Source organism: Lygodium microphyllum, chromosome 10, assembly GCF_053477565.2.
Source record: "Lygodium microphyllum isolate KBCC chromosome 10, Lygodium_microphyllum_v1.1.10, whole genome shotgun sequence".
In the NCBI taxonomy this organism is placed as follows: Eukaryota; Viridiplantae; Streptophyta; class Polypodiopsida; order Schizaeales; family Lygodiaceae; genus Lygodium; species Lygodium microphyllum.
Window position 1 is genome coordinate 16185697 of NC_141144.1, and position 16894 is coordinate 16202590.

General features: G+C 40.4%; 1 protein-coding gene across 8 annotated transcripts in view; it reads left to right on the top strand.

Moving 5' to 3' along the window:
- The first annotated feature begins 2233 nt into the window (after nucleotides 1–2233).
- LOC148029740 (primase-helicase Twinkle, chloroplastic/mitochondrial-like) overlaps nucleotides 2234–16894 on the top strand; it is a 123563-nt gene continuing 108902 nt past the window's right edge. For all 8 annotated transcript variants that reach the window (XR_015692090.1, XR_015692089.1, XR_015692091.1 and 5 more), the window contains exons 1-2: nucleotides 2234–2545; nucleotides 3178–3272. Coding sequence is in view for 3 of the 8 variants with exons in the window: in XM_087686056.1 (XP_087542182.1) it covers nucleotides 2320–2545; nucleotides 3178–3272 (321 nt within the window). In the remaining 5 variants the exon portion in view is untranslated. The remainder of the gene's footprint in view (nucleotides 2546–3177; nucleotides 3273–16894) is intronic.

A 16894-nucleotide genomic window follows, 5' to 3' on the forward strand; every position in this document is an offset into this window, starting at 1 on the left:
GCTTAAACAAAGAATCACAAATAAAAATACAAAGAAAAGAAAACCATTGAAAAAAGTTTTATTTTTCATAAATGGCCATTGTTAAAGAGCATTGGAGCATCCATTTTTGATTTCATTGTATATTATGGCATAAAAGCCTCGAAGCATTTAAGTTTGAAGAGGAATAGAAGCATGGCTTAGCTCGGTATTGTCCCTTTATGCAATGCAACATAATGTTAGAGAAATGAAATCATGAAAGGGCCGTTTTTGCACTACACATGGCTAATTTATAGTTGAAAATTGTTTGAACACAATGAGTCATACATGTTGCATTTGCATTTAACTACAGTATCAAAAGGAAAATCCCTTGTATGATGCATAGCACCTATATGCCTAGTTGTGACCAACGCTCAAGGTGTGAGGTTTCTTTGCTGTAGGGTAGCATATCGATCTTTGGGGAGAGGCTATGTGAGGTTGAAATATTCTTGGATCATTATATGTATCATGAGAGGATTTTGTTACATTTTTTCTTTTATAGGCTTGGAAAGCCATGAACCTCCAGAGGGCTTCCCGAACCTACCCCCTTTTCCAAACCTCTATTTTTCTATTAAAACCCCATTCCTTCCCCTCTCTCTCACCTGTAATTTCTCATTTTCTCTTTCCCCTCCCCTTTTTAATTAAAAGGCCCTTCCCCTCTCTCTCTCTCTCTCAAATTAAGACCCCCTCCCCTCTCTCTCACTTATAATCTCTCTCTTTTTTTTCCCTCTCTCCTTTAATTAAATCAAGCATCTTTTTAAATCAAAAGTTTTTTTTTTCTCTCTCTCTCTCTCTCGTGTGTAGGGCCTAGGTTTCTCTCTCTCTCTTTTAGATTAAACTTTTTAATTAAATATCTTAAAAGCTTTTTTAATTTGATGTTTTTTATATAGTTTTTCACACACTTTGAGAATAAGAAGAATGATAAGGATAAGAAGAAGAAGAAAGAGAAAGAGATGAAGAGAGGGGGGAAAGAAAAAATAGAATAGTCTTTTTTAAATTAAACATTTTTTGATATAGTTATTGACTTAGAGAAAGAGACAAATATGAAATATATAATTTAAAAGATAGAAAATAAGGGGAGAGAATGGAAAAGAGAAAAATAGAGAGAAAAGAGATTGAGAGAAAAAAAGCTTGAGAGAGAGAGAGAGAGAGAGAGAGAGAGAGAGAGCGCAAAAAAGAAATAAGAGAAGAGAGAGGGGCAACAGAGAGAAAGAGAATTATCGAGAGAAGAAATATAAAATTTAAGAGAGAGAAAAAGAAAAAAAGAAAAGAGAGGAACGAGAGGGGAGAAGAGACAAAGAGAAAAAAAGGAGAGAGAGAATTATAGAGAGAAAATATAACATTTAAAAGAAAGAGAAAAAAATTTAAAGAGAGAATAATAAAAAATGGAAAAAAGAGAAGAGAGAAGGAAAACAGAGGAGAGAGGGGGGAGAGAGAAGAAAAGCAAGGAGAGAGAGTGAAGAAAAAGAATAAGAGGAAAAGAGGAAGAGATGGGAAAAAAGAGGAAAGAGAAAACTCTTTTTTACATTTAAATATTTTTTGAGAGGGGGAAGGGAGAGAGAAAGAGAGAGGGAGAAGAGAGAGAAAAGATAAAATGAGAGAGAGAGAGGAAAAAAAATTAGAAGAAAGGGGAGGAGAGAGAGAGATGAGAAAAAAAGAGAAAATATGAATATAAAGAGAGAGAATTATATATAGGGAAAAGATAAAATTTACATATTTTAAAATAGATTAGGGAGAAGAAGAAAAAAAAGAAAAAAAATGAGAGAGAGAGAGAGAAAACATGGAGAGAATTATAGAGAGAGAAAATATACAATTTAAAAAGAGAGAGAATAAAAAATAGAGAAGAGAGAGGAGGAAAAGAGAGGAGAGAGAGAAGAAGAAGAGAGAATATAAACATAGAGAGAGAATAATAAAGAGAAAGTTTAAAATTTATGAGAGAGAGAGAGAGAGAGAGAGAAAGAAAGAAGAGACTAGAAAAAATAAACCAAAATAAAAGGCAGAGAAAGATAGAAAAAAAATTAGACAAGGAATTGGGGGGAGAGAAAAAAAGAGAAGGTAAAGAAAAAAATTAAAAACGGAGAGAGATGAGAAATAGATTGTTGAACGAAGTTTGCTTGCCACTTTGTGGCCTAGTGTTTACTGCGCGCTCGCGAGACGCTAGTCGTGTATTTCAAAGGAAAAATAATTCGCTCGAAAAAGAAAGGACGAATTCGATAGGACGAATTCGATTTTGAGCGCATGCATGCGAGTTTCTAATAGAGAGAGAGAGGGGGGGCACGGCGAGAGGGCGGGCGAGAGAGCGCCATGGCTGCTTGGGTTGGCAGCTTCGGGATTGTGGTGAGACCGCGGCTGCTTCTGCTGTGGAGAAGAGCTACTACAAGATCGCACAAGCCTCTGGTCCTCCTACCCATGCGCAAGACTCCCCCTCTCAGTACGTATTCGCACTCCTTGCACACGTCTGGCCAGCCCATAGAAAAGGCCAGCTCAGCTCATGTCCGGGGGGGTGATCCAATCTCCCTTGAGAGCTCAGGTGAGACCTCATTCTTTCATGCCCTGTTGTTAAGTGTATTTGGTTTTCCATATTGTGTTCTCATTGTTTCCTATACTTTTCTTGCGGTGCTGACTTCCCTGGCACCATCACCCCCTTGGAAATTTAACTTGGTCCGAACATCGGTTTCAGAGGGGAAAAGATTGTGTATCTTTTTTTTTTCTTTTTTTTCTGGGGGGGGGGGGGGGTGGTATCAAATTCAAAGTTCTGGCTCCGTGCCTGTCTTGTTGTACGGATTCTGAAAAGGGAAAAAAAGAAACGTGTGTGTGTCTGTGCGTTTGGGTGTGTTCCAATACTATGGCTCTATGTATGTGCATTATTGTTTCAAATGAACAACCTAAGTTGCAGAAACATAAGTGGCTCACACACTTTATGTGTTGCAATCAAATTTTACATACCCACTTCAAAATCCTATGGCTCTTCTGTCTATGTTACTATGTACTGTGTAGCAACCGGGTTAAGTATCCATTAAAGGAACGCGAGTGATTTTTGGAGTATTAACATGAGAACAAGAGATTTCCAAAGAAAATATTAAGCCCAAACATCTGCTGTAAAACTCTATTGCATTTTTGGGCAGGTGCATTCACTGACTCCCTGCTCTTCTCTTTTTCCAGAGATGGATGCAGCTGTGAAGCAAGCACTCGAACAAGAGAACATCTTACTTCCCTCCTATAAGAAACAAGCTTACTGGAGGGTCATGTGCCCAAAGGTTAGACACCTTTTACATGCCGAAGTACAATAGTCAACGTGTCAAAGTATAGTTTTAAGGATGCTATCTCACTCTTGTCATTATTTACAATAATAAGGAAATGGAGGAAGTGATAAACCTACATATGCTGGAAATGATGGAAGATTTGGCAATAATGGTGGAAATGGTGCTATATACTTAAGGGAAGTCAGTAGGGATGTTTTCATGCTAACCAAGGCTAATGTCCACCAAATTGGTGATCTTTCCCTTGTATGATTTGAATATCAAGAGTGCTCAACTCTGCCCTAAACTTGAAATGGGTATGCACAGGCAAAAAGTAGACTTGTGAATATTTGCCTCAAAGATGCATACTTGATGGTATCCACTCTCTAGGTCTATTTTAGGAAAGATTGTAGCACCACTGGGTCTCCTGAAAATGCACTCGAAGCAGGCCATGGAAAAGTGCATTTTAGTAGTCAGCTTATGGAAAGCCGATAATCCACATCATCATGAAGTCCCCCTCATTCCTCTTGACAAACAAAATAGGTGGTACAAAGCGTGGGAAATTGAGTAATGAAATTGAACCTCAGTAATTTGTCTAATTGCCTTGGAGAGGCAGTAGGGAAACTTCATGGGAGGTTGGGCACCATTGAATTCTCATAGTAATATTGCATCTCTCTCTGATAGATTGGCACTAGACTAGAGATCTTGTATGTACAAAAGTGTATGAGTGGCCTTTCTCACATTCATCTTGCCCTTTAGAGATGAAATTAAGGGATGCCTTTTTTTTACTTGATGGTCATAGACTGAAGCGATAAAAGTATGTTGAGACAGGATGGGGACATGCTTTTGTAGAAAAACCAAACCCCTCTGCTGCGCCCCCCGCCTGCCCCCCTCTCCACACCACCCACCCCCCTTGCGCCAAAAAAAAAAAAGAGAGAAAAGAAAAGTAGAGAATTACACTTTACGACACACTAGATGATAGATTAAAGCCAGGGATATTTAATCATTGAATTATGTCACCAAACTCTTGTACTTCTTGTACTAGACCAAGGTAAGAAGTTAATGGCAATTAGGCATGCCAAGTGGCCTTAAAGGAGATGGCATCCTTACTATTACCAATGTTAACAATAGCATCACTCTTTAATTATACAATTTACCATAAAGAAGATGTAGAGGAACCAAGGGCCATACATGAGCTAAAACTAGCCTATACTGGTTGCCTATACAAAAAACAAAAATGCTGCCTACCACCCATGAAAACATGATTGGCAGTGTGAATGCAACCTTTAGGCATTGAAAAAGAAACACATTGTATTGGTTCACTAAAACAACAAGTGTAAATACACTATAATCGATTCACAAGTATAATAATTGAAATGCACACTCTAGAAAGAGCTGCCTCCTCTGACAAAACACATGAAATGACAAACATAATACAAAATGTTAGTGCTTCTAATTTCCCTGTTTGACTCAGACTATGGCTCATAGGCAAAATATGATTATGCATGACACAATGATTGCTAATATCCGTAAAATCTTGAATATGGTTGAAGGCCAAAGAAGATAGAGGATCCAAGGGTGACAAAAGGAGTCCCAAAGGCTGTCAATGTAGTTCGTCGATGAAGAAGCTTCTCATGATCTCGAGAATTTCACAAGGGGCGAGGATATCCATAGTCGCATCATGGATGTCATCCCCCTTTGAAAGGGATTGGGTGTGCGAGGGAACCGCGAGAGGAGATAGTGGGGATAGGATGCAACTTGTGAGATGGATGGTGTACAAATGGAAACAAGCGTGGCAATGGAAGATTGCCTCGGAGGACCCTTATAATGGAAGGGGAATGCAGCGTGTATAGCCTTCTCTCTAGCCAACTTGTTGCTGGAATGGCTATGGTAGAAGAATCCTCAATAGAGATGGCATGCTTGATGAAAGTAATCTAGGTATTGAGTCTAGTAAGGCCATGAAGTGTTAGGAGTGGAGTCAAATCTCAAACGTGGAGTCAAATCTCAAACATGCACACCTTTCGAAATGGAGTTCAATGGATAGTTAGACAATAGTGGCAAAGTTCCAACACCACATAAGGCACCAAAGAAATATTACCAATAGTGACTAGAGCCTTTGATGGATGGAGATCTTGCTTAGTAATATGACTTGAAGCATTGCTGTCAATGAGCGAAGCCTCTCTAAAGACGAGTCAGACAAAGAAGAAGACTTCTCTATCTCATGGACATAAAGGAACATAGATTGATAAGTAATAGCTGGGGTAGAGTGGAGGAAGGCTTCTCCATCTCATGGATGTAGAGAAGTACAGACTCATAAGTAATAGGTGGGGTAGAGTAGAGGAAGGGTCAAAAGATGTAGCTGCATCCTTTGCTCTCAAACAAAGGTATTGCATACCAAAAGGAAACATAGTGGAGGGTTTTGATTCGAATGACTCAAAGAGTTAGATGAATTTGACATTGGGCTTGGCCGTGATGATGAAGGGCCACATAGAGCCATCATTTGATGATGATGTAACCTCATAAGTGAGGATGAGTATGAGAGTGTCATCATTGGATGCCGAGGTGTCATCTTCAAACTCTCTTGATGAGCAGTTAGATGGTTTTGATGATGATGATGATGATGATAGTGATGCCTCATCATAGGCCTCTCTCTTGTTTGTATCATTGTATCCACTATGATCCATGTATGTACTGGTTGTATTGCATGTTGTGCATGTGACCACGAGGGCCTAGGCTCTACCATATGCCAATTTTGGCTTTTAACCTCATGTATTCATATTTTTTTGTAATGGCATTGCTATTTTCACTTTAAACATGTGTTCTATCATTATACCTTATAAAATCATAAGATTCCATTTAGTACTATATTTTATCATACCATACTAATATCGTATTGTACCTTATAAAATCACAAGATACCATTTAGTATTGTATTTTATTGTACCATACCGTATCATAACTTTCATAGTCGGCAACTATTCTCTCTCCCTATCATACTAATGTCAAACAGAGGACTAATATTGATTTGCTCATGAAATTATTGAAGAATCGAGTGGTTTGATTAGTTTGGTTAGAATTGGAGTGGTTGTTTGATGATGATAGGAACTCTAGGTGAACGGTGCCTAGCTCCACCTGCTCTCTAGCGAAACAATAATGGATTTCAACATGGTTTGTTTTTTGGTTGATGATTAGTTTGCCAAGTGCTACGCCATTGTAGCTATTACAATAAAGGACTATCAGGATCTCACATGGAAAGTGTATCTTTGCCAAGCTAGTTCCTTGGTTCTTAAACTCTAAGAGCTTTTGGTCCATAGCCTCAAGGGTCATGATTGCAATATCAAACTACGTGGTATTGTTGAAAGTATTCATAGATGCCTAGAAGTCATCCGAGACATCCCTTGAATGTCTAGTTTCAGCCATGGCACTTTGTGGGACAAGCTAGGAGAGTTGATATTTAGATACCTCCGACATGCATTAGGAATTGATGCGAAGGAATTTGAGAGAGCCCAATGAGTTATAGAAAAAATAAAAAAGAAAATTAACTATAGGAGCTCTACCACCTAGCCTCTTCACATGAGACTTGTAATTATCAAGGTATTCACTACCCAACATTAAGGTTCTACCTCCCTTTAATTTGTTGGAATAGAACACTGCAATAGAAGTCGGATTCAATGATAGAAGCTTCTGAAGTAGATGTTCTCAATGGTACCATCATATAAGGCTTGTATTCAGCCTTGTCTTAATATGTAGCAACTAGCTAAAACATTCTATGTTTAGCTTCACCAAGCGATCTAAGCCAAGCCCAAGGAGAAAATGCAGCTTTGATGGCAGCATTATGTATCCAAGTCTTCAGCCCAATCAGAGTTAGTATGGTTTTGCAAGGTTAGTCTATCACTTAAAAGCAATCCATAAGAATAAGTATGCTTGATATATATTTAATAAGCTTCACAATCTAGTGTGGCCCCTTGCTGTCCATCCAAAATTGAAGAGTGTATCTTTATTGTGATACAAAATGCCTTCCAAATGTTGGACAACCTCCAAGCCCAAAATATATGAGAGGAGGTTGAGATCAATCATCTCAAACATGTAGCATAGCTATGTCTTAAGATGGAAAATGGTGGCTTGTGAGAGCTTGTGAACAAAAGATCGTCTACATAGAGAAGCATAAAGTTGATCCCCTTTGGAGTAGATTGTAGATAAAGATTTGGATCATATGGGGACGAATGGAAGCCGGTGTGATCTAAGAAAATCATCTATTTGGTGAAACCAAGATTACAGTGCTTGTTTCAACCCACAAAGAGTCTTTTGCAATTTGAGGACCTTTTCTCAATGGCCTAGAAGAGAAAATCTTGGTGGCTAAGCCACTTTCTCATCCAAATAGCTATTTAGAAAGGCTCTTCTGACATCCATTTGATATAGAGGCCATCTATGATATGAGGCTAAGGCTTATTATTACTTAACTCATCAGCGGGATCTTAACACAACCTTTTCTATCAAGATGGTTAGTGTCTACCGCACTATGACTTCGGGGTCTTAACACTGCTTCTTCTATCAAGCTGGCTAGGGTCTACCCATCTAGAGTCAATTCTTTTATTCGTGTTCATTCCGATCCACCCTTGACTCAATTGTCATGTGCCTCGATGACATTGAAGAAAGCCTAAACAATGACTTATACAAGAAATGTAATCGAGAAAGATGAGTCATATATGGAGTAGACCAAATGTGCTCATCATAGGGGTGCTACATTCCATTCATCCTAGATCTAGTGCCAAAAGTTTGTGGCAAAATAAAGAAAATGTCTTCATGGTACTCATGTGGGACTTGCTAACTAAATGAATGTGAAAGTAGGAGCAAAGGTTTTCTTATAATTAATATCATGTTTTTGTCGAAACCCTTATACCACAAGGTGAGGTTTGTACTTGTCTAAGGTCCCATAAGCTTTTAGGTCTGTACGCAAGATCCACTTTGTATCTATGACCTTCTTGGGACTTGGATGGTCCACCAAGGTTCAACAAGTGCCATTCCAATCATCGTTTTGAAACTCTAAATGGCAAGTTGCTAATCGGGATGCTTGAGGGTCTCTTGTAAACTTTTCAACTTGGAATGGGCTACATAATCTATTGTGAAGATAGACATAAATAAAGTGGTAGGTGTGAGTTTTATAAAGTAGCTTAGGCCCCTTTGAAAGCGGAATTGGGTGGAAGCATTTCTGAATCCTACATGATCCATTAGTATGAGCAAGGTAACGAATCCCTAGGAGGTGGTTGTGGGGTTAAAGACTATGTAGGTGTGTTAGGAGTAGGAAGTAGACCAAGCTCAAATGGCACAATAGATGATAGTGTAGCCATAGAAGTGAAGGGAGAGGGATATGATGGTACATATATAGGTCGTTGTATAACATTGTACTTTTTTAAATACAATGTTGCTTTTAACCAAGAATTTGTTCGTATGAGGATCGTACAAATGGTAGGCCTTTGCTTCGAAGGAGTAGTCAACAAAAATCAAAAGCTCTACTTTGAGCACGAGCTTACCCATCTTGTCACAGTGTGTGTGTATACGCATAACACTCTGAGACTTGAAGGTTGGATATAGAAGGTTGTGTGCCATGAAATGCCTTGAAGGGGATCTTTTTAGGGACCATTGCTATTGGAGAAGGTTGTATACAGCTTATGACCACTGTATAGAGGTGGTATGACTTGGGGTCTCCATTGGCCATGTATTGGAGTTTGACTGCTACTCTTGCCCCACTGAGAGGGGGAAGGGGGGCACCACTTGTAGTAGATGGGGCTGAGGTTTGAGTGGGTGGGGATTCAAGCTTAGTACATTTGGCCATTGATCAACATTCATTGAAACAAGTCTTCCCTCTCGGACAGGGTGGTAATGACCTAATTAATCAACAATGATAGCAAGCACAAAATACGCATAAATTGAAAATGCACACTTTATCACTTTAATCTTGGAATGGATAGCTTGTTGGCCCTAAAAATGGCACCCCTTGCGGTATTTCTTTAGCTTTTATTGCAAATGGATGGAGTACAATTGAATTGCCTCTTGTTGTCAAAATTGACTAGCAAGCCTTTAAATTGGTTTACTTGGGGATTGGCTTGCACCTTGCTCTTTGAAAGACAAATTAAGCCTCAAATTTGATATGGGCTGGTTGGCCTCTTGAATCTCCCTAAAATTCTTTAATATAAGCTCTTGGAATTCAAGTCCTAGCCGCTCAATTCTAAGCACACATCCTGAGATGGCTGTAAAATCGTAATCTTTGTTGTAAATTAGGGTTTACGGCGGAGATTTTCCAATGTCTCCACCTTTGATGACTCAAATGGTTGGATTTTGTCGAGGGGAGTTGGAAAATGTTTGGAGAAGCAGAGAGTGTTGTAGAGAGAAATTTCAAAGTTTTATTGTGAGAAAGACTAGAACATTGTTGCTGCTGTGCTCAAACAGCCATGGAAGTTGTCACCTATAGCTTAGGACTACTAGAAAGGCTGTTATTCCCTCTTATATGCTATCACTTGCACCAGAAGGACCTTGGGCTGTTGTCATTAGCACTTGGAGGGCTCCAAACTACTGTCACTTACTGTAGGACCAGTCCTAGTTGGTTGCAAATCATATAGGCTCCTCTCTCACAATTACTGAAACAGACTTTCACTAGCCCCCAAAAACGTTTTTCTACTTGCATGGGCAAGTTTTGCTAAGTTGTAGCCTTCTAGTTTCATTTTTCAGCATTATTTAGGTTATTAAATTAATTTTCAGAATATTAAATTTAAAAATTAATCTAATAATTATCTTAGTGCAAAAAAAATTTAATTTCACCGGACAATAATTAAAGTGGCTAGACCAATTTGTCTCCCAAGTATTTGTAAGGAGTTATTAGTCCTTAGATCGGCATTAATTATTTAATTAATGGCCAAAATCTGACACCGGGTACCGCCTAGTACATGTTAGACATAACTTATTACAACTTTTTCCTTTGGCATTAAATTGATATTTCAAGTTCTTGGGTCCCACATTGTGAAATAATTAACTTGCACCTCACATTTGCAAGTCACATTAGCATATTTGATTAACTTTTAATCAAATGCTAAGCAACGCAATAAAATTTCACATTTTCGTGACAGACCACCCCCTTGAAATCCTTGCAATCATTCTCGATTGCACTGCAATTTGCCAAAGCATCTGTTGCCACTATTGGAAATCCATGCTGGCATCATAGTCAAGCAAAATGTGCACCTAAATTTGGTAAGTCCTTTCAACAACAGAAAATACTCTACTCTCGTATGCTACAACTCAGCCATTTTGCATTAATATAGCACCAATGCTATTTTCACATGCATCACACTGCACTACGGATGGCTTAGACAGATCTAGTAAAATAAGTACTGGATTTGTAGTCATTTTCCCCTTCAAACATCTAAATGCTGATTTCTCTTTGTTAGTCCATTGCCATTTAACATCCTTCTTTTCAAGCGCATGTAAAGGAGAAGCAATCTTTGCAAAGTGTTAGATATGCTCAATGCCCCACCCTCATAAGGTGCCACCAATGATCCATGGTGCTCAAAGTTAAAAGGCTCCCATTATGAGGAGAAGCCATATGTGAGCTCGGACATTGGTTGAGTCCTGACTTGTATGTCAGATGAGGTCTATGTGACTAGATGGCAAAAAGGTGACCGTTGTGGGTCTAATCTTTGGGTTAGACAGAGTAGTTAAGATGGTAGCAACTCGAGGCACATTGCATTGAGTTGCGGGGTAAGGGAGTTATTAGGGGCCCTAGCCAATGGTAAAGGGAATATTCCCTAGAATATTCATTGGCCAACTCGTGGAGGTGCACATGGAAGGTCAACAGACACATGAGCACATGGAAGGTCAACAGACACATATGCATATGGAAGGTTAACAGACATAGGTACATATGGAAGGTCAACAGACACATGGGCACATGGAAGGTCAACAGACACAGGTGCATATGGAAGGCCATCCATCATGACCCCCTTCACAAGCTATAAAAGCTAAACCCCTTCACAGCCATCAATTATCTATCTTTCACACAGTCAAAGTTGTTTCAGCTAGCCTTAAGCTCTTCACCTATCTTTTGCCTAGATCGCCATCTAAGCTTCACAGTGGAAGCACACAGGTGGACGGAGCCATCTTTGTATCAGTTGTTTGAAGATAAAGAAATTTTGTTATTATTCTCTTATCTGTTGTGTACTCTCTATCTCTTTCTCAGATTCTATTCGCTGCGCCGTGTAATTTTTTACATGGTATCAGAGCCTAGGTGGCTCTAGGGATCGAAGAGTGCGCAAGAGGCAAAGGCTTCAACAGCAAAGAGGAATGATGTCGTCTTTCGGAAGTGGTTCTGGCGCATCAGGAAGTGGTGTAGGAGGTGGTGCTCCTGTGCCAGCTATTTAAACACTGAGGATTCGTCCACCAACCTTCAACGAACGCAAGTTAGATGGTACAAACTACACCTTGTGGAGGTTCAAAATTACAACTATCCTTGATTCTTATGAGCTTTTGGAGACTGTGCTGGGGATTGATGCAGAACCACAGCCTACCCCTAATCCATCAAATTCTAGTGTGATGATTTTTCCGAATGCAAATGTTATACGAGCTTGGAAACGAAGGAATGCAGATGCATTGTGTGCCTTAGTTTCAAGCTGTTCTGACATTGTTCTGACTTTGATTCAGCATACAATCAAAGCATCAGAGGCTTGGAATGTAATGAGGAGTCAGTAGGAAACACAAAACCAAACAAGGATTCAAAACTTGGAGAATCAACTAGCAGTGGAGAAGTTTGTTGAAGGAGAGACGGTTGAAGCATTCATCACTTGGATTAAGAATCTGCGCGACCAGATTGTTGGCATTGGGATACAAAAGACTAGTGAAGAGCTAGCTCGGAGGTATCTTCGGATTTGTCCACAAAAGTTTGATGGACTAGTAACTGCCCTTAATACTCAGGTGAGACCTCAAGCTTCGACTTTTGAGGAGTTTTGTGCATTATTGATGGAGGAGGAGTTGAGGCTGAAAGCCCGAGAAGGAAGCAACAATGGAGATGCTGCATTCTCTGCCAATGCAAAAGGTAAAGGTGGTTCCTCCACATTAATGACGGGGATAAAAAGAAGAAGGGCGGTAAGAAGAAGTTTCAAGGAGAGTGCTTCTACTGCAAGAAGAAAGGACATGCAATCGCAGATTGTTGTGTCAAGAAGGCAGATGAAAAGAATGGTACCCTTAAAAGTAAAGGGATAGAGACAGCCAATACGGCTGAAGCAGAGTTGGAGTTATTCATGGCGACCATTGAGGAAGTGTGCTCCTCGGCGCAAGAAGAATCTACCACTGACTCATGGGTATTGGATAGTGGGGCCTCCCGTCACATGACCATCAAGAAAGGTCTATATAGTTCTATGCAGCCTCTACAAGAATCCATCACTGTGATGGTTGGAAATGATGCAAAATGCCCTACTGCGGGTACAGGTACTATTTCTTTTGTTGCTGCAAATGGTGAAGTCAAAAAGCTTTCAGATGTGTTGTAGGTTCTTGAAATTAGAAGAAATCTATTATCAGTTGCTGCCATAACTGATCTTGGTCATGAAGCGAGGTTCAAGAAGACAGGTGCAGAAATTCTTGATAGTGTTGGCAAAATTGTTGGCAAAGGAGAAAGAAAGAATAACCTGTATGAGCTAAATGCTCTTACAGCCATCGTTGGAGTGGGCACAAGTAAGCTTTGGCATGAAAGGTTTGGACACATCGGATTTGCAGTGTTGAAGGAGATGCAAAAGCAAGGTATGGTTGCTTACCTACCTACAGTGATTGAATTGAAGGAACCATGTGAAGCTTGTATGATGGGCAAGCAACAGAGAGAGGCATTTCCACAGGAAAGCAAGAATAGAGCACAAACTCCTCTAGAGTTCGTACATGCTAACTTGTGCGGTAAGATGTCTACACAGGCCTTGGGGGGATCTTATTTTATATTGATTGTCGACGACTACAGTTGGAAGATGTGGGTGTACTTCCTTCATGATAAGGCTCAAGCTTCTGGTAAGTTTAAAGAATGGCTAAAACTTGTTGAGAATGAAACAGGGAAAAGCGTGAAGAAATTTAAAACAGATGGTGTGAGTTTAACTCAAAGGAGTTTGAAGACTTTTGCAAGAGCAAAGGGATCAAGCGTCAATTGACGACGCCTCATACACCTCAGTAGAACGGTGTTGTGGAACACAATAATCGCACCATTGTGGAGATGGCAAGATGCATGCTAAAGGGAAAGGGATTGCCTAACCATTTTGGCTGAAGCTGTTAATACTGCAGTCTACATTCTAAATTGGAGCTACACAAAGGCTCTCAAGAAAAAAACACCTCATGAGGCTGACACTGGTAAGAAACCATCTGTCTCACATTTTAGAATTTTTGGATGTGAATGTTATGTACATGTTCCAGATGAGAAGAGAAACAAGTTAAAACCAAAAAGTAGAAAATGTATCTTCTTGGGTTATAGTGATGAGTAGAAGGCTTACAAATTATATGACCAAGAGGCAAAGAAGATCATCGCGAGCCGTGATGTGGTGTTTAAGGACCGTATACAGTGGAGGAGGAGAATGCAAGTTCTTTTACTTTATCATCAAGCGAAGAAATAGTCCACTATGAACCTGTCCCGAGAGCTGTCCCTAACCTTAAGGAGGAGGAAGCATCATCTTCAGATGATGAGGAAAAAGTTCACCAACCTAACATCACCCCACCGGAAAAGCCATTGCCGCGTTGGGTGAAGCAGCTCTATGACCACAATAATCCTATGCTTGCATCTGTTGAGGAGAAGGCAGACGAACCAAGGAGGCCTCAGAGAATAGAGAAGCAAAGGAGGGCTTCTGCTCACATAGTCAATATGGCCTTGATGGCTGAGATTATGAGAGAAGTAAAGGAGCCAACTAACTTGGAAGAAGCACTTGTAGATCCAGTATGGAAGGCAGCTATGCAAGCCGAATATGACAGCATAATGAAGAATGACACTTGGGAGCTAGTGGATCGGTTAGCAAAGCGGAAGGTTATTGGCACCAAGTGGATTTGGAAGGTAAAGTACAAGGCTGATGGTACCTTAGAATAGTACAAAGCCAGACTGGTTGCCCAGAGATTTTCACAGGTTGAAGGGTTTGATTTTCAAGAGTCATTTGCCCCAACTGCCGGAATGACCACTATTCGCACAATACTTGCAGTGGCCGCCCACAACCAAATGGATGTTAAATCAGCGTTCTTAAATGGTGACCTCAAGGAGGAGGTGTACGTGGCTCAGCCACCAGGGTTTGAGACCTCCCATTCTGAGAACAAAGTGTGTAAGTTGAAGAAGGCATTGTATGGGCTAAAACAAGCCCCTAGAGCATGGTACCAGCGGATAGATAAGTGCTTTTTAAGCTTAAACTTCAAAAGATGTGCCTCAGATACTAACTTGTATGTTTACAGGGATGGTAAAAAGTCTGTAGTAATTGTCCTATATGTGGACGACCTTCTTATTACATGTGACTATGAAGATATGATCAACCAAACTCAGGATCCTATGGCATATGGGAGTGCAGGATGAAGAACCAACTGTGCTGAGATGTGACAATGAGAGTTGCATTGCCATTGCAAAAAATCCAGTGTTTCATGCGCGCACCAAACATATAGAGATCCAGAATCACTATGTGCGTGATTTGATCGAGGATGTGTAACGTGTCCACTTGTATCTTCAGGACAGGTCTTAGTAGTCCATCAGAAAGGATGTCTAGAAAGCTCCGCCCGGCACTCCCATGGAATGTTACGGGGTTTGCGATCTAGGGCTTTCCGCGTCTACCACGTAGCAGAAGTATTCCGGCCGTTCCCACTTAGGATCGACCTGAATTAGGGTTTTTCCTTATTGGTCATTTCCTAACGGCAACTAGCGTTGGACCCAAGCGAACTCCTTTACGCAGAAACGCCAGGTCCGAAGTGGATTCACGTTGCACTTGGTTCAAGGAGAATGGGAAACGAGAGGGATGCAAAGCTCAACCTCTGCCATAAGGCATAGTTCCATTCCGTTTCCCTAAAACAGTGTAAATCGGGTTCAATCATAACTCTAGGTCAACGCTTTTGTTGTTTGTGTTCTTTGACGATCTTCCTGCTGTCCATCGTGATTTGAGAAAAGTTCCCGGCCAACCGGGACCACCCATCCGTAGGACGGACCTATGGCCCATCCTTTGCACTTTTCTCGGGTTGTTTTAGTTATTTAATTACCTAACACATTAGTTGGACATGTAACAACCAGCTTCTTTAATTAATCCGTTAGCCACTGGTTCCTTCACGTAATCTTATCACTTGACATAGAAAAACAATATCAGACAAGTTCCTTATTAACAGGTTATCATATTTATCTTTGAAATACAAAGAGTCCAGCCCGTAGGCTTATCCACAATCCGTCCGAAGGCTATCCAGCAATCCACAGGGATCATTAATCCAAGTTTCCGCCCGTAGACTAGTATGCGGGCCTCGAGATTTAATCCCGAGTTACGTTAGCCTCTTGTGCAGGGCCCGGAAGGCGAGGGATTTACGGCCAGAGCCCCCCTGGTACCCAAGCGTCCTCCTGCTCCAAGTAGCGCTCAACGGAGAGACCTCTCACGGCGGGTTCGGTCCACTTTCCCGGTGCGGTCAAGAACCCCCTTGGTTAGGGTCAGGCAGGCAGTCGGGGTTAATTGAAGCTGCCTCTCCCTTCAGGACTTCAACCTGAAGTATAGATATCTATTTATCTTTTAATTCATTGATCAAACAAAGCCAAACAGTGCTCTAAAATCTGTAGCAAGCACAAACAATTCCATTGATTGTTTTTGTTGGCAAACTGCTAAGGAATGTATCATTCCTTTCGAATGCATCCAGCACTCGATCCGGGATGACTTGCAACTTGGCAAGATCCCCTATATCCTGGGTTAGGGTGTACCCTATTAACCCAACTTGGTCAAACCTTAAGTTCATTGGATACTTCAGTTTATCGGCTGGTCTTTAGTTTCCAATCAATCTTCTTTACTCAAGAAAGACCACTAAATTAGGATGATTATTTATCCTCTTGCAAGATAACTTGCGTAAGGACATGCCAACTTCATTGCGAGAACTTGGCCATTCCCTTGTGATCCAATCACAAGATCATATGACTCCGTACTTGTTGCGCAAGTGCTGCATCGAACTATGAGACTATGGAGTCACGAAACAATCTGTTTCAAGTTCTTTAGGTTGAAGTCGTTAGACCTAGGGTTTCCAAGTTTCATCTTCGTAAGATTCTCAGGGATAAACTCTAGCTCACTTTACGATTGCATTTCACTATCCCTACATTCAGTGAATGTGGACAAGTATTTAAGGTATAGGCGTTTCTTGGAATTTAACTTATTCCGAACGAGTATTCCGTGGCTTAGGTGTTTTAGGTTTATGCCAATTTGGTTAACTCTAGAAGATAATTTCGAGATTACTTCCACATGATTCGTTGTCTATGCGTAAATTGATTTTTCAACCTTAACTTATCGGTTTGAGGTCAGGCATAGGTTAGGTTAATTCCAACTAACCTTCCTATAATCTTGCGAATAAAATTCATGCTAACAAGCAACCTTTTCCTTGCTAATTTATGCAGTTGACAACGATAATTTCATAGAGTTTAT